Source organism: Accipiter gentilis, chromosome 10 (assembly GCF_929443795.1).
Source record: "Accipiter gentilis chromosome 10, bAccGen1.1, whole genome shotgun sequence".
In the NCBI taxonomy this organism is placed as follows: Eukaryota; Metazoa; Chordata; class Aves; order Accipitriformes; family Accipitridae; genus Astur; species Astur gentilis.
This window is the reverse complement of record NC_064889.1, coordinates 33866079-33883404: the sequence shown is the minus strand read 5'-3', so window position 1 is coordinate 33883404 and position 17326 is coordinate 33866079. Positions and strand designations below refer to the sequence as shown.

The 17326-nt window shown below is 52.6% G+C and overlaps 1 protein-coding gene across 13 annotated transcripts in view; it reads right to left on the bottom strand.

Annotated features, from left to right (window-relative positions):
- The window catches only part of CACNA1G (calcium voltage-gated channel subunit alpha1 G), a 152413-nt gene that overhangs the window by 83082 nt on the left and 52005 nt on the right, over positions 1-17326 (bottom strand). For all 13 annotated transcript variants that reach the window (XM_049812054.1, XM_049812055.1, XM_049812063.1 and 10 more), the window contains exons 4-10: positions 10915-11012; positions 8651-8810; positions 6475-6766; positions 5865-5957; positions 3448-4258; positions 3315-3359; positions 1542-1906 (exon numbers count right to left, since the gene is read on the bottom strand). In XM_049812054.1, the coding sequence (XP_049668011.1) occupies positions 1542-1906; positions 3315-3359; positions 3448-4258; positions 5865-5957; positions 6475-6766; positions 8651-8810; positions 10915-11012 (1864 nt within the window). The remainder of the gene's footprint in view (positions 1-1541; positions 1907-3314; positions 3360-3447; positions 4259-5864; positions 5958-6474; positions 6767-8650; positions 8811-10914; positions 11013-17326) is intronic.

The window sequence follows — 17326 nt, the reverse complement described above, 5'->3', positions numbered from 1 at the left end:
AAGCTCTGACAATCCGCCCCTTGGACAGTCGCAGCAAAGACACGGCGGATCTGCTTTCACCTTTCAGCCAAAGGAGGAATATAACTGTTTATTGGTTTCTGTGAGCCACCCCCCCGCCCGGGTTCCGAGGAGATGATCTTCCCAGTATTATTAAATAAAGGTGGAATCACTCAAGCTTCTCCGCAGAGCTCCCACCAAGGGCAGCACATGAAGGTGAAACCCGCAGGACTTCAGAGCGCATTGCTGTTTAATGTGTACTGAAAACGACGGTTAGCCAGCCAGACTGTATTAGGACGTCAGGGAGAAGGTGCTGGCTGGAAGGGACACATTTAGCACAGCCACGTCTCCCTGGCGTTCGGTCATTGAGGCATTAATGCCATGGGAGGACACGGGAATTTGGAACCGATCTGCAGCCACCACCACTGCCACTGGGAGCTGTGGGAGAAACGCCTCTGCATGCAACTGCGAGCGACTCTGCAAACACAAAATGTGCCAGGAAGGGAGAAAAGTAAACAGCCACGACTCGAGATGCAAGGGAGTTCCCAGCAAAGGCTGGCGCTGGGACAGGGGTGGCCGTGTCTGGCTGGGAGGGGAGAGGTCTGGCATCCCGGGAGAAGCACCATGCTGGGCTGGCCACTGGGAGCCCTCAAGAGTTGGAGGGGTATATAACAAGGTTCTGCAGCATCTCAGCCTCCCTGCTAACAAACTCTTCACCCCAAATCCAAACGAAGCGTGCACCTGCAGCTCCAAGCCACCCCATGCCTGCGGCAGGACCGAGGACACCATGCCAGCCGTGCCGCCAGCAGCAGCCACAAAACCTACGTGAGACCAGACCACGCAACAGCCGCTCTAAAACCAGAGCTCTTGTCATCTCATGGAGACATTTCAAGAGGAACATGGTAACTCCTTCTCTTAATGACTATATATAGGGAAAAGCTCTGCTAGGTGACAAGCGTGCGAGAGGCTGGAGCAGAGGCAGGCTCTCGCCTGCAAGGGCTGAGATAATCGAGCGGAGGAATAGCCAGCGATGAGTCTATTTTGGACTCAGCGTGCTGTTGCTGGAGCATTCACCGGGGAGGCAAAGGCATTTGTTACCTCCTCTCCAGGGACTGCAAATTCAATAGACTTCCTTGCCTGCAGCTGCACCGACCCAGAGCCCGCAGCTGCCAGCAGCGTTGCTAGCACTGCCAGGCTGGCACAAACCCAGTGGCAAACGGCTGCTCCCTTCTCCTTGGACCCCACGCCGCAGAAACCAGCAACGCGTGGTGCTGCTGGTGTGACGGCGGTCCCGGCACGGTGCCGAGCACCCCCGGCAGGACTGGGATGTGGGAGCTCACACAGCCCGGTACCAGCCAGGGTGATCGTTGCCTGCAAGCTGGAAGCAGGCTCAGAGGAGAAAAAATCAGCCCTGCTCTGTCCTGGGACCCTTCCTACGGCACGCCAATGCCTCTTGCCCCAAACCATCCTGCCAGCGGCCGGATTCGGACCCGTAACGCTGCCCGCATCCCCACTGCGCCAGGAGCCGCTGGGCCAGCACTCACCTGCTCGTGGTACTCAATCCCCATGCTGAGTGTGTTGATGAGAATGGCCACCATGATCCCACGGCCAAAATATTTGCTGTCCACGATCTTCCGGAAGGTCTCGCACACCACGTGCCAGAAGGCCAGCACCCGGCTCGCTCTCCTGGCCCGGGCTCTGCCCCGCTGCGGGTCCCGCTGGTCACTGTAGTGGGCGTCCTGCGTGAACTCGTAGACCCCCTCGCTGTCCGAGTCGGCCGTCTCGTTGTCCGTCAGCTCGGCCTCGCTCGCCAGCGCCTTGAGGCAGTAAGGGCAGCTCTCGGGGTTGCAGGAGCCGCCATCCAGCTTGGTGCAGGGGCTGGAGATCTTGCAGGAGCTTTGGCAGGGACCTGAAATGCCAGCGGGGCAGGGGCAGGGCGATCCATCAGCTGGGACAGAGGGGCTGCAGGCGGCCACGGGAGCAACCCCCCATTCCCGTTAGCACCAAACCATTGCCCTCGACAAGACAGGCATTTCCTAAGGTGAAAAGGGCTCCTGCTGGGTTAAACAGCCCAAAACCTGGGCTCCCCGGGTGCCTTCTCCCCAGTTACAAAACCCATTTGCTGTTCCCAGGCAGACACTGCCACCGGCCCAGCACCCCTAGCCCACCTCGTTATACTTCTGGCCATTAGAGCTAGGAGAAAGCAATCAGTTCCCCTGGCCCTGGCAGGCTCCGGGCTGTAATTATTGGGAGCGCTGCCGCCAGCAGCCTCCTTTCCTGCTCCCGCTGTTTGCTGATGCTCTGAAATCACCAGCTTCCCCCTCCACAAACTGCCCTCAACGGCAGCTCCCAGCTGCCAGGTGGCTCCTGGGGTGACAATATCAGCGGGATATTCCCCAAAAATCCCACCAGCTGGCTTCAAGGGGAGAGGCTGTCTGCAAAGCACGCTCCTGACTCATGCACAGCAGCAAGCAGCAGCGCGAATAAAAACCCAGCGCTAAACCGACTGAGAGCCCGGCTCTGTGTATTTAGTCTCCAGGCAGCTCTGGGCTGGAGGCAGGACTCGGTCTCTTCCCTGCACAGCTCCTGGCTGGAAAGGTCAATGCCGCTGCGGTGGGGTGGAAAAGGCATTGACCGCCCTGGAAAGCTTGGCCAGAAACGCTTCTTGGAGGCTGAGGGGGTTTGGACTAGACTGGCCCAAGCTCCCAAACCTCAGGATGTGGAGGGGGAAAGAGCATCTTGCAGCGAAGGTTTGAAACCTCCGATCCAGGAAAGCTGCATTCAGTATCTGGCTCTGTTTGTTACGAGCTTCCTGAGCCAATCACAGATCTTTAATACTCGGCATCTGCAATTGCCATCGAGCACTCGTGCAAAACAGACACTCGATCTCCACAAGCCTCCCGTCCCACGAGAGCGCTACGCAGTGATCATGGATGTGCTGGGGCTCAGATCTGGAAGATGTCCGTCCCCGAGCTCTGCAGCAAGTGGTGGGCAACGAAGCCACCTCCAAGCCCTGCATTTTAGCGAGGAAGGGACACGACTATTTAGAAGCGGCCAGGATGGGCTCTAGCTCTGCTCAGTGTCACTGAGCCCAGTTCTAGCTGCTTTTGGGAGTGCAGGGATTTGGGGACCGTTCCCTGTAGTTACAGAATAAACCGGTTTGGGGGCGAGATGGGGATGGGAAAGAAAATGGGTTCATTGAAAACATTCATTTCCCTTGGATTCTTGCAAGTATGAAGTCTGGGAGGTCGAAACCTCTCTCCTGGTTTTGGCTATAAGACGCCTTAGGTAGGTCAGAAGATTCGTGTTGGCCTCACCTGGAAAGCCATCGCCTTTCTCCGTAACGTGGACTGAAAAGAACCCTGCGAAGATTCAGAAAGAGAAAGAAATGAGGTTGTAGCTTGTACTTCTGCAAGGTAACCCCAGACCGACGTCCAGCCCCAGGCTCACCTGTGCTCTGCGTCTCTAGCAGCTTGTGCATGGTGCTGTACGGCCCGGGCGGGATGTTGAGGCTTGTCAAGGTGCTGCTCCCACCACCGACCGCCGCCTCCCCCAGGTTCTTCTCTTTCAGCATCTCATGGGAGGTACTGGGGTGCACCGTGGGGTACACCTTGCCGCCCACGATGTTCTTGGGGATCCCCTCTGGGCTCGGCAAACCGAGGCCCGGCTGCGGGAGGGATGACCGGCAGCGCACCGGCTCGAAGTGGCAGTCGGCGTGGTAGATGCTGTGGACGGACTCGGTGTTGCTGGGAGCGGCGCCGGGGGCCCCGTGGGGGTTCGGTGCCGAGGGGGGGAGCATCAGCCGGTTGGTCCCATTGTGGAGCGAGCCGGTCTCCACATCGCTGATCTCCGGGCTGGCGCGGGGTGCCCGCAGGTTCCCATTGCCCAGGTGATAGTGGTGGTGGTGGTGGTGATGGTGGTGGATGAGGTGGTGCACGGAGGACCTCTTCCTGCTCCGGCGCTTCCTGGCGTGCCGGTCAGCCTCTGCCTTGCTCGTGGGGCTGGCGAGGAAACCCATCCTCACGCCCGCCACCCGGTAGACCTCCACGAGCTGCTTGCTGCCTTTGCGGGCAATGTAAACCAGGTACTTGAGGAGTTCGTCGTAGCAGCTGCCCGGCTCCGAAAAGCTGGCGAGGGTGCTGGCGTTGGACAGGTAGCGTACCCGCTGCTCCTTCATCAGCTGGCTCTCGCGCTGCTTCGTCTCGGAGAACTGCGTTGCTATCACCACCAGGCAGAGGTTGATCATGAAGAAAGAGCCCACCTAAGGGGACAGGAGCCATCAGCCACCTCGGGGTGGCCATGCCCACCCCATAGCCCTGCCTCACCCCACGCCCTGGCGCAAGGAGCTGGGGGAAAACCCCATCCAGCCCCGTCCCCTGTGTCACCTAGCAGGGACCCCTGGCTGGGACCACAGAGGGGCTGACTCAGCCCCCAAGCCCCCACCCCAGGGACTCCCACGCCAGCGCTCTACGGCAGATGCCAAAGATCAAAGACGAGAGAAGATTATTTTGACAAAAACCTTTTGCTCTTTTAAGATGGTGTTTTTCTCTCTTCGCAGACAGCGGTTGTAATTATCACAATTAGTGGCATTACAATGAATGCACTGAGCCTTCCTGATAGGAGCGGTTTTTTCTGGCAGTGTGTGGGCAGCTTGCGAGCAGATCCCTTTCCCCTGCTAACGGGATTTGCGGGTGACTGTTACGCAAGGGCATCAGCACTCTGTACCCACAGCTTGGAGATTTTATTTCCAACCAGGGTTTCATGAGGTTGTGCCTTCTGCAGAGCCCAGCCTGGATCACGGAGAATTACTGACGTGCTAACGGGCTATCACACGCTGCTAATGTTACTCGCACGGCATCTGGAAAAGTACTGCTTGCTCTTCCTCTCCATCATTTCGGAGATGCTGAGAGCAAGGGATTGTTTCTTTTTTGGGGGAAGCTAATAGATGAACTAGAAAAAGCATCATGGACTAAACGACCTCCTACCTTCTCCTCAGGGTTTGAGTCCTGGTTTGATGAGGAGCAGAAATCCCCACAATGGCCTAATGGACAACGTGCAGCTATTTTGCTGGACTTAGGCCAATTAGGCAGCAAGAAGGGGACTCATCTCACTTATCTCAGCTACATCTGAGTGAGGCACCTAATGATCCTTTAGAGTCAAGAGAGAAATAGGCACATCAAGTCTGCAATGCATCTAATTTATTTTGGATGTCTACCTTCAGAGGAGATGAATCACCCCCTTAAAGCACCTATTTTTCTCCCTTGACGATAAAGGGAGTCTAGACAACGAGCTCAGCCAGTCACGGTAGACAATTCTGCTTGCATAGATGAAGCCCATCATGGAGCCCACCCCACAGAAACTCTTTGTTGTCTCCTTTGTGGGTGGTCTTGGATGATGCTGTGAAGCGTGGGTGGGCTGTGGGCAGTAATCTCTTCCCTCCTTTCTTAATGTGCTCTGTAAAGTTTGGGACTGTTTTCCTGAAATGTCCCGGCCAGCTGGGTTCTTCGATATGGGGGAATTTCTGGGCAGCCTCCTCCCCTTCCAGAGCTCAAAACCTGACCAGGTGAATTTGCCTACTTTTAGGTGGCAACTATAAGAGAGGACCTTGGAGCACAAGGAGAGAAGTAGTAGAAGCAGCAGCCACAGAAGTGCATCTACCATAGCTTAAGCACATCTTTCTTTCCTTCACGTTTGCAGCAAAATGCAGCTGCAACGCCACGCCGTATTGAAGCTGCGTGTCTTCCAGCAGGCTGGTTTCTGCCTCAGCTTTTACATTCACTGTATTATCTGCCCTGTTCCTCTGGGTCACTCCACTCTGCTCTCTCCAAATGCCAAAAGGACCCCCGCCTTCCCCTAAGGCCACTCACAATGATCAGGAGGATGAAGTAGATGAAGTTGTAGAAGGAGTGTGCATCCATGACAAAGTACATGATGTCCACCCAGCCTTCCAGTGTGATGACCTGGTGGAGAGAGGAAGGGAAAATGAACCCATCAAGGCTCAGTTCCAACACCGAGTGCACAAGCAACGTTTCTCCTGGCTGCGTCATTTCTGACACCCCATAGCTGGTCTCGGTGCAGTACAAGACACTGAGGAGCCAAATCCTGCTCCTGCCAATGCCAATAGCCACGTTACCAACTGCTCAGCCTGAAGCCAGCCCTTCTTTTCCAGCTGGACCTAAGGCCCACTACTGCATGTTGCAGAGCGAAGAGCAGTCTCTAGGCTCTGCTCCGCATCAGGATGGTCTTACTGCACACACACAGGATTTGGAGACTGGGGTTTTGTCGATGCATGCGAGATGGAGGCATCTTCAAGCATCACATTGCATCCCTGACATTTTGAGCACCCGTGCACTGCTATATAATGCTTGCTGGTGCAAACTAGCTCCCAGGAGTGCGATTACGCAGCCCCTAGGAACATGTTGGGGGGGCACGACCGGCTGTTCACCCACCTCGTGACAGTTTGCAGACAAGGCTCACCTGAAATATCGCAATCCAGGCATAGCCAATGTTATCGAAGTTGATGGCTCCCTTGAAGGGGTTGTGCTCCCCGGCGGAGCAGTTGGTGTAATACTGGTTCCAATTGACACAGGATGTGTTGGTAGTGTCATTGTAGGAATAATAATCCAGGGTGCACTCAAGACCTTCTTCCCTCCGTGTTGGGATACTCCGGCAGTAGCGCATCCCATTCTCCCGGGGCTGGGAGCAAATGAAAGGGTTCTCGTCTTCGTTCTCTGTCTGGTAGTATCGCTCCAAATCCACCGTGTAGGGGCTGAAAGAGTCCAGACAGGGCTGGGGTTTGCACACCGATTCCAGGCAATCTGGCAAGGTAACAACTGTAACAGCAGTCTGACATCTGTTATTCTGGAATTTAAGGGTGGGTTTTTTTCTTAAAGGGATCCCCCCTGGACTTGCTACAGCCCCACTGGGTGAGATGACGACCCTAACTGGGTTTTGGGAAACTGAGGCAGTGCACTCGGCCACTCAGCAACCCCTCTGATGATGACATTATTAAGAGTCACTCCATCTGGAAGTGCTCTGGGTTTGACTTTAGGGGACTAAGAGCAGGATTCAGCCTGGCGGGGCTTCTCTGAAATGCCTCTGCTGCAGTAAGATGGAAATCAGTCAGTTAAACTCCTGTATCTCTTGTCCTCCTGGAGATGCTGAGAATTGCTTGGGGACACTCGATGTACAAGGACCTCCCAAGCTTCCTAAAAACCAAAGACAGGGCCTTCATCTGCATTTCACAGTGCCTGTTCAGCCCATAGATAAGCTCTAAATTCCCTCTGAGGGTGGCCTTACCACAGCAAACCAGGCAAAAACACTCTTCAGGGAGATGAAACAACCCATGGCCAGCCAGGAACTGGCTTCTTGCTCTGCACACAGCTATCTCCTTAATGCTGCCAAGACTTCCAGTAAAGCTTGCAAAGATATTTTTAAGCCTAGTTCAGCCCGGTTAATTCCTGCAGAATTGCCTTTAATACCCTTCAAAGCTTATCTAAACCCCTGGAATTCTGGCTCAATTAAACAGCACCCAAACCTGTGGCTCTATTGGATTTACTCAGTGGTGAAGCAGTCCCTCTGCTCTGTTACCATTTACTGAACAGGGACATGCCCGGTAATGATTGTCCCAACTGCCCTTTGAGGACACGACCTACAAGAGGGGTAGCAGTTGATTAGGAGATGCGTGGGAGATGATAAAAGGTGCATCGTATCAGCTCCAGACTCGAGAGCCAGCCTAGCCACAGCAGCAGCATCGGGGTCCTCCTGTGTGCAAGAGAGAGGTTTTGGGCTTGCAGGACTTCTCCATCCAGGTGTGGATCTAGCCAGACCAACTCCAGGGAGTCAATTTTTGAAAGCAATCCACTGAAAGGGGACAGGGGTACCAGAGCTCGGCAGAGCAGCCATCAAGGGCTTGCAAGTCACCTGTCCTTCTCCTAGCATTCGAAGGGAGGGAGGTGGTGGAAAAAAAACCCAGGTAGGTAGGAGAACAGGTATGGAAAACCTGGTCTGAAAGAGGCTGACACCTACCAGATATTTTGACCGCTGTTCAAACACTCCTACATCTGGCAAGCTGGCTGGCCAGGAAACTGGCTGCTACAAACCCCCATTTGATCACAATAATCCTCTTGGCCTTAGAATCCAGGGATCTGTGAAAATTAACACTTTGGGACAGGGACTACCTGTTGCTTTGAGGCTGAAAAGGATCTAGCATCACAAAATGTATGGTATCTCCATCAGCTTTCCCTGGGGTTTAGGCGGGACTACAAATGTCATACCAATAAACACTACCAGCTGCTGAACAGGATTCAGACCTCAACGTCTCGACAAATGCAGAAAAGGTCACACGTTAATGATATGCTGAATTTAGAAAGCCTGAACTCTTATTCTCAGGGGTTTTTTGGAAACTCTTATCAATCAGAGAGGTTCCGAAGTGCTGGCTGAGGGTTAAGGCCAGCCCTGCAGGACTCGAATGGCAAATTGTCGCAGCGTGCTCTGTTCTGGCTGTGTGTGCCTGAGCAGGAGTTGTGGTGGCATTTAGGAGCAGGAAACATTTACAGAAGACCAGAGCTTTTTAATGGAGGATATCCTTGTCTCTTGGAGAGATAGACTCGCTCGAGCGGGAGAGACACTTCTGCTCCCTGCGCAGACTCACATGCTGAAGTTCTCGGGGAAGAAGCAGCGGTTCCTGAGCAAACCTGCCCACAGCTGGACTCCCACAATGCCGAAGATGAAGAAAACGAAGAAACAGAGGAGGAGGACGTTCCCCAGCATGGGCAGCGTGTCCAAAAGAAGCGTCACCAGGATGCGCATACCTGAGGCAAAGAGGAAATGTCCATGCTGAATTTTCTTATTCCAGCTATGTCCTCCTGACCTTCTCCTTTCCATCCATACTTTTCCTTCCACTGACAGCCACCGCCTTCCCAACCACTGTCCTCGTCACCCCCACATGGCTTGCAAACTCCAGCAGCTCCCCAGTCCCTGCTGGTTTTCCCCCAAAGCCCCTGGGATACCCCCTTTCATCCGTGTCCTGCTCCTGGGCACACGACCTACCTTCCCTTCCCCTCTCCCTCCCTTCACTCCCCATCTCAAGTCCTCTTTCTCCTCCTAAAGTTTTCTAGCAATTTTATGTCTCCTTTCTTCCCTGAGACCAAACTCTGACATTCTCCCTTGCTCAGTCATATTTCCTTCCCCATTCAGTATATATTAAAATTCCCTCCCCTCCCTAATTCCCCTCATCTACCCTAAATCCCCTCTCTTCCTTAAAATACAGGACTCTCTCTGGCAGTTAATTCTCACAAGTTCAGGAACAGCCAGTTCTGTAACAAAGACAAATTGATGGTGACTTCAACTTGACATTTACACACAAAAAAATTGATTTCATCTGACGTCTCTGTAATATTCTGCTCATCTCTCGCTCTCCTTCTTTCCCCATCTTCTGCATTCTCTCACTCGCTTATATTGATTTTCATTTAAAGAAAGCTTTACTGTTGCACCCTTTACTTTGATACTTCAGGAAGACTTTTCTCTCTTCCTGATGCTGTCACCTCCTCTATCAGGGTTTTTCTTCTATTCCTCTACTGGGGAACAACCACCTTGCATCAACTCCTAATTAACTGAAATGACTTTCTGTGGTTATTGCATTTATCATCATCATACAAAACTCTTTTTTCTTTTCCCACCTTACATTTCTATCCCATTGTAACTACGTTGCAGAGAAGCCAAGATAAATTACCTGGGATTTCAAAATACATTAAGTGAATTACATCCCCAGTTAGACAGTGGTGGATAAATTCAGCCATCCATCAGTTCAGCAGTGGGGATAAAAAAACCATTGCAAACAGGATTCTGAAGCTACCATAATGATTGAAACAGCAGCAGCAAAGCCAGATTAAGTTCACGAGTAAGGACCAGAAAAATAAATAGAGCCCAGGCACCTCCAGCACCGGCAGACAGAACCGAAGCTGATGAGTTCTCGTCACGGCATTGGGCTAGTTCAGATAGGGGAGTTCGGACTTGGACTGAATTTGGCTAAAACAGTGCTGGATTCGATACCCAGGAAAACGACATTTCTGATGCACTTGTACTTACGCTTAACACACCCGCTCCGTACAGCGTCCAAGAGGGATGGAGCTCAGCGCCTCTCGCAGCGCTCCGGGCTTTGCCCAGCACGGCGCAGCAGGAACGGCTCCCTGGGCGGTTTGGTTGGGTTTGCGATGGCCAGTGCCTCTCCGAGCACAGGGCCGGGTTGCCATCACCTGCTGCTGTGCAGGAGCAGGCAATGCCACCCACTGCTCTTCAGGTGGGGGTCTGAGACCCTCACGCATGACCTGATAAACCAGGACTGAAGAGCCACCTCCCATCCCACCCAGGTTTTCTTTGGCGGTGTTGGGGTTTTGGGCTGTATGGACCAGGTCTGGGGAGAAGAGCAAGAGATGCTCCAAGAGGAGGCTCCTCAGCACATCGCGGGGTGGCTGTCTCCAGGCACAACAAGATTTCCTTATCCCAGTTTCTCCAGGAAAGGATGGGGTAGCACAGGAAGGGTGGGAGCAGCACGGCTCAGACCCCTCTGCCCTGCTGCCTGGCAAAGGCTGTCGGCTCAGTCAATCCCTGACACCTACATCCCTTCACTTTAGGAGCCTCCTAAGACCCTCTTCAGCTGAGAAAGAAAGGTCTCTGAAGACAGTCCTGGATATCTTATTGACTGGTGGCTCATCTCTGGTGCCACAGGTGTCAAAAGGAATATTATTTAAAGTAGAACTGGAAACCAGAGAGTGGTGGTAGGACCTAGCACTACCAGGCTTAGGTGAACGTTTGAGCTGCAATCTAAGATGGGGAACATCTGTGTTTGCTCTTCCATCTTTGGGGCACAGATACAGAGAACTTGCATCAGCTGGGAGGAATAAGGATCTGACTTACTGGGGACCCTGTTAATGGCCCTGAGCGGCCGCAGGACGCGGACGGTGCGGACCGCTGAGAAGCTGACGTTCTGCAGGTCCAGGGAATACTCCAGCATCCTGCAAAAGACACGAACACGGAGGAACGTCAAGGATCTTCTGGAGAAATGTTAGATTATCAAACATAATAAATCAAACATTATATGCCAACCTCTCACAGAGGGACTTGTTACTGCATCTCTCCCATCAGGAAAGTTTGCCAGAGGAATTAATTAAGGGTTGTTTGCGTATCAGAATAAAGTCAATGAGTGAGAATGTGATACACCAGCTCACACAGCCACAGAGCTTCTTTCTCTCTCATCTGCTTTTGTTACTGTTTTTGCACAGGTCCAGGGCAGAAGCTTCTGAAAGTCCCTGCACACTCCAGGGGAGCAATTTCCAGACACAGCCCTGATTTTAACAGCAATTGTACAGGTACTCTAACGAATCTGGGTTCACTGTGCTGAGCACCACCATAACCCTGAAGAGAAGAGAGGAGCATCCCCTGGTGCAGACCCTTTCTGTGGGACACAGGAGTGTGCACCACGGGACGCTGAGCTGTGCCAGCTCTACCCAGCAGAGATCACTGGCAGGTGGGACTCAGGTGGACGGGCAAGCGCACAGATCAAAACTGATGACACTTGTAGATAACAAATGAGGCAAATGTGGACCAAAGAACCTCCCAGTGCTCCTACGCTGTGCCTGAGGGGGTTATTTCACAGCACGGGACGCTGAGGTGCAACCTTCACATGACTTCGTCTGAGGATGCACTTGGACTGCTGCAAGTCTCTGGGGTCCCCCAGCACCGTCTCGCTCTGCTCATGGCACCTTTGCTCAAGCACAGTCATGTCACCGCCAGGACTTTGCTCTCCAGCCATGGGAAAACACAAGAGCTCTGCCCAAAAGCATTCTCGAAAAGGCAGAGCCAGGCAACGGCAAGGAAGAAGACCACGAGGCTCCCCGCACAGCCAGGCTCCCGCTGCCACAGGCAACCACAGGATATTAATCTCTTCCGAAAATTATCAAGTTCCATCTCAAAGCTCGTTGGGTGGTTCCCTCCCTCCAACTTTGGTGGTTAGAAGCCTAACTTCCAGCCTGAATTTATTCAGGACAAGCTCATATCCATTTGTTCTTATGGCAGCGCTGTCTTTTAAGTAGCTTCTATAGCTGTTCTTTGTGCCGGGTGTTTACCCACCCGATGTATTTACAGAGGACACATCACATCTCCTCTCAGCCTTGATTTTGCAAAGTCAAACAAACCAAGCTCTTCCAGCCCCATCTCGCAGACAGGCTCTCTGCTTCCCAGTCACGACCTTTCTCCACACCTGCCCCGGCCTGAATTAATCTTATGTGATTAGACATCAGGCTGCTGAAGGAGGCTTTGCTGGCGCCTTGCACAAAGGCATCAGTGCTGCCCCCTCCCTCCCCGCTGGAAGTCCCGCAGGATTCATCAGTGCCGTGTTAGTTTTGCCACGGCTGCAGCACACTGGAGGCTTCTGCTCTAATTGTGATCAGCCAAACCCACTCTCCTCCCTCCTGCCCGTTGGAGCACCTGGGGCGGAGAAGACTTTCTCTTGGGGGGTAGACCCCAAATACACGACTCCTCACTCGATGCAGTGACACTTTATCTGATTTCTCTTGATAGGCTCTAATGAGGATGATGATGATCAAGCCATATCTAAGATCAAATTAACTTCAACATGTTCCTCTGTATTTAGCTGACACCCACAGCCATGGGACAGTCCCAGAAGATGAACATTAGACAGGCACATGGGGATACTAGGAGTTTGTTCTCATCCTCCGAGCAGAGGAAGGCAGCATGCCCACGAGAGCCCACCCGGTCCCAGTGACAAAACCAGCCCCTTCCTTGGTGCGCAGGACTCACCGCCTTGGGTGAGTTTTGGCTAAGGTAAGGAGAGGGGCAACAACTTCCCTGGGCTTTAATGGTTCTCAAGTTTCACTCACTTTTCACTTGAAAAGAAGATTTTTGCATGGTTTGCAGGATTCAGGTAAAAAGCCCACGTCACACATACAGCTTTTTTTCCATCCATTATTAAAACAGAGGCTACCAGCAAAATTCAGAGCAGCATATGGTTATTTGCAACAAGGCAAATCATTTTCTGATTAATGACAGCTCTAGACTCACTTCCAGAGACGCGTGTGATTGCAAGCTGCAAAGGGCACGTTGTAAAATGCATTTTGATTTAACATATTAAAGAACAATTATAATGCCAAATTTAAAATACCAACCAAACAACAACCCAGTAGCTTGAGCGAACACTTGAACACCAAGTGCAGGTGGGTGCTCTCCTACCTCTGCTGCCGGACACTGCTACCAGCGCCAGCATTACAGCACCGCAAGCTCAGCCCCAGACCTAGACTACAGCATCTACGCACTGCTGGTAACTAACAGCTCAGGAGCCTCGAGAGAACCCAGTATTGGGGGAAAAAAAAAGTGGGGAAAAATCAGTCACTAACAAGCAAGTCCAACGAGAATCCCACCACTTCCCAGCTCTGCGGTCACTTCCCAAGGCAAGGGGATGCATGGGAGGAATCAATCCATGTCCCTGGCAAGGGAAGATACCCAGGGAGAGCGAACGTCAGGACGTCACCAACTGGCGAGGTGACAGGTGCATTTACCAGCATATATAACATTTACGCATTGAAAATCTGCAGTGTAAAAAGCCCCCGATGAAGCTTCAACTCAAATGTCATTTCTGTTCAAACGGGAAAGCGCGATGCCTGTCAGTGCCTCTGCCACGGACCTGGATGCCCAGCCAAGCTAAAGGCTCAGAAAAATACTCGGCATTAAGTAGGATGGATTTATAGCAAATGCTGAGACTCGTCAGAGTGATCAGCAACCCCCGATCACTGGAGTTATTCAGATGGAAAGCGGAAATATTTAGGACTTTCTAAGAATAAAAGCAGAGCATCTGTAAAGCCAGACGTACAACGGGCTGGTGGTGGGATGCAGAGAGAGAGCTGATGCAAACCTTTGGCAAACCCTCCTCCGAGAAGGAAAACTCCCGGGACTCAGCAGTCAGACACGAGGCATGGCTGAGGATGGACCGGGCAGCTGAAATTCATTCCTATTCTGCCTGGAGACAGCGAGACTCAGAGCACGCTGGGGTTTCTTTCGCATAAAACCCAAAGCATTGGAAGGATCTCGTAAGCACGGTGCCGGGCAGCAGCCCTGCCTGCAGTGAAGGGCTCACAGAAGCGATGCTCAGGACCATCACGGGAGGGGTTGAAAGGGGTCTTCTCACCCAGCGAGCCTCTAACAGAGCACAGAAATGCTGGCAAAGCCCTTCCCACACCTACCCAGCATCGCCTCTCCGACCCACCCTGCTCTCAGCCCTGGCTCCGCTCCCATCCCCGGGATCACAGCTCAGGAAGCAGAAGGTGGTGGGAAGACCCATCAGAGTCACGGAGTTTGTGCTGAGGGCCCTTTCCAAGGAAAACTTGAACTCTGTCCTTTCACAGCTGGGTGCTGGGGATGCTGTACAGCCAGGGGATGTGACCAAGGTCACACAAGGAACCTGTAGCAAAGCATCAATCCCAGGGCAGCATCCCCGGGAGCTGCCCCCGTCTCTGCCCGCAGAGGCACAGAGCCGCCGCTCGCTGCCGGCAAGCGATAGAGCTCAGATTTATTCAGCGTTTAAAGGTTCCCCAAACCGGGCATATAGGCACCCTTTATCTACAAAGTGCAGTAATTAGTGGATGATATTAAGCAGTGTTGGAAAAGACAAGGGGAAATTATTTAGGCAGCACTGTATCTTCAGAAAGCTGAAATGAAATTTCCTCCCAGCCCTCACCAGCTTTGCTGCACTCCGCTTTTGCTCAGGAGCTGCTTTTTAAGTCTTGCAAGTCTCACCGCAATCGTGGGTGTTGCTTAATTTTAAAAATACTCGTTTTAATCAAGCTGAATGGAATAAAAAGAACAGCACTGGAGGGAATGTGAACCCTGCAGCCTGCCGGATCCGGCCACACCACGTGTCCCAGCCAGGACACTTGAATAATGAGGCTTTTGGAGCAGCAGCAAGTTCAGCTGAAGAACTGAAAGAAACTAAAGAATTCTCTTTACAAAAGTCCTAAAACTTAAAAAAACCCAAGTCTTTTCACAGGTGGGTTTGAGTCAGCTCGGCTGCAAGGGAGGCTGCGGAGGGGTTGCTTTTACCCAGCAGGTTTCTGTGAGTCAGGGACACAGCTTGCTCGGGATGCTTTGCTTCGAAGGCTGCGGTAAGGCAGCACGGAGCAGAGAGCATCCGCAGCTGGGGGGGCTTCAGCAGCCCCCGGTTTCGGCTGCTTTTTATCCTCCCAAAAGTCACCAAAAGCATCAAATTGCAAAGCTCGACCCCAGATTTTGAACCCCCGGAGATTTGCGATCATGAGTATCGGCTTGATGCGGTTCTGCCACTTCTGCTCGGAGCAAAGGGTACCTAATTCAGGATTAGCCGGGATGCAGTGGCTGCCTGGGAGGAGGCTCCCGGTTTCCAGGACATTCGCATCCATCCCGGCAAGCACCGGAGAGGGGCAGATTCCTGGGAGAGGGTTTGGTGCAGCTTTCGCTGCAGCTCAAAGGGGCTGCGGCTGCGATTGCACATTGGGTAATTGCGTGTGCAAATCGGCCACTTACACGGGCAATTACCCCACGGTGCCCAGGCAGCGCAGAGGGCACCGCGCAGCCACGTCTCCAAGGTGCCGTTCCTCCGTGCAAGAGGGATCAATACAGGCAGACAGAGGGGATGAAAAAGCAACATTCATCCCTGTCTCTCTGTTTGTTTGGGGTTTTTTTTTAAGGGACAAAGGGACTAATACACAGGGAAAGAACAGCCTTTGCCCACAGTTGCAGCAGGAGGCTGCAGCAGGGACTCCCGTGGGCAGCCCCATACCAGTGCTTTCTTCCCCACATCTGAACCGGGGAGTTGAAACGACTCCTTGATCAGCCTCATACAGCTAAAGTGCCCTTCAGAAGGGCCCTGCCTGCTTGTGAAGCGACCCGGCGCTGTGAGGTGAAGCCCACGTGCTGGAAGCTTCACCCAAAGCACCCAGCAGCGACCTTGCTCTGGCTGCTGCCCGCACAGGATCACCGCTCCCCGCAGAGACCGGCCTGGCAGCATCGCCCTTCTCCCACTTTCTGAGCTAAAGAGCGTTTCAGAAACCATCCGGGTTTAGATGGAGCACGGACAGAGAGGGGGACTGCGGTATTCCTTTCTCTTCTGTTACCTACGTATACAGCGAGGCTTCCCGCAACATATTTCGTCCCTGAAATTCAGCACACAAAACCAGGAGGGAGCAAGACATCCTTAAGGGTTGTTTATGAAGGCTTCAGCAGAGCTAACTCTTTAATACAGCCTTCAACAGAGAGAGAAAAAATGATAACAAACAATAAAAGAAGCGTTCAGGAAGCAAAGAGAAAAAGAAATTCATTTTCAGCGTCTCCGTTTCCGAAGAAAGCAGCCTGCCAACCACCTCCAGCCCCAGCTCCTCTCCAATTGTAACCAAAATATTCCAGAAGTGTTTAACTCTCCTACAAAGTCTTTTAAGAGGCCTGTTACTGTTACAATGAGCAAAGCGCACACAGGACTCCGCAGACTTGGCCAAACAACTGACTGAGCCCCGAGTAACAACAGACCCACACAACTCAAACACGGGACGATGCACAGCCCTGCTTGGAGGGGAGCAGAAACACCGGCACGGATCCAGAGCCCTGCTCGACCTTGTGTCTAAAGAAGGCAGAGAGGAACCCTGGAAGCTCTTACAGCACCAAATTATCCCCTGATTTAAAGCCTCTCTCCTGGGAAAACAATTAACCGTTGGGATTTTTTGTTGGTTTGGGGTTTTTTGTTGATGAGGATGGTTTAAAGCACAATTCGATCCACAGGGATGCAGAGGTTCGCGGAGGTCTTTATCTGACCAAAGTCAAAACAAGCTGATGTCCTGCAAGCTGGTGGGACTGCAGCAAAGTGGCTGGGGATGGGGATGGCTCCAGCCGAGGAGCAGGTAGATCTCAACCTGTGGCTACCCGCTTCCCCCAGACTGATTTGGAGAAGAGGTCCCAGCACCCTGCCCAGAGGGTGCTGGGTCCTGGAGCGGCCAAGAAGACGGCAAGTCAGGTCACATCTCCACCCCACAGCTCCGGTTCACCAGCCCAAGCCTTGGTCAGCACTAAACGGTAAACGCTTCTGCATATTTTTGGATGTAAACAAGCGTTCATCCTTGATACATCTGCGTCTTACACTGGGAGAGGTCAAAATCATATTGAATTGTTTTTAGAGGACGAGAGCTGGCTTGCAACGCCTGTTAACCTTCAAGTGTTCTCTTAAAAGCAAACTCCCCAAATCTTCTCCTTTAACATAACGCAACGTAATTATGCCATTCATCACTTTTTTCTT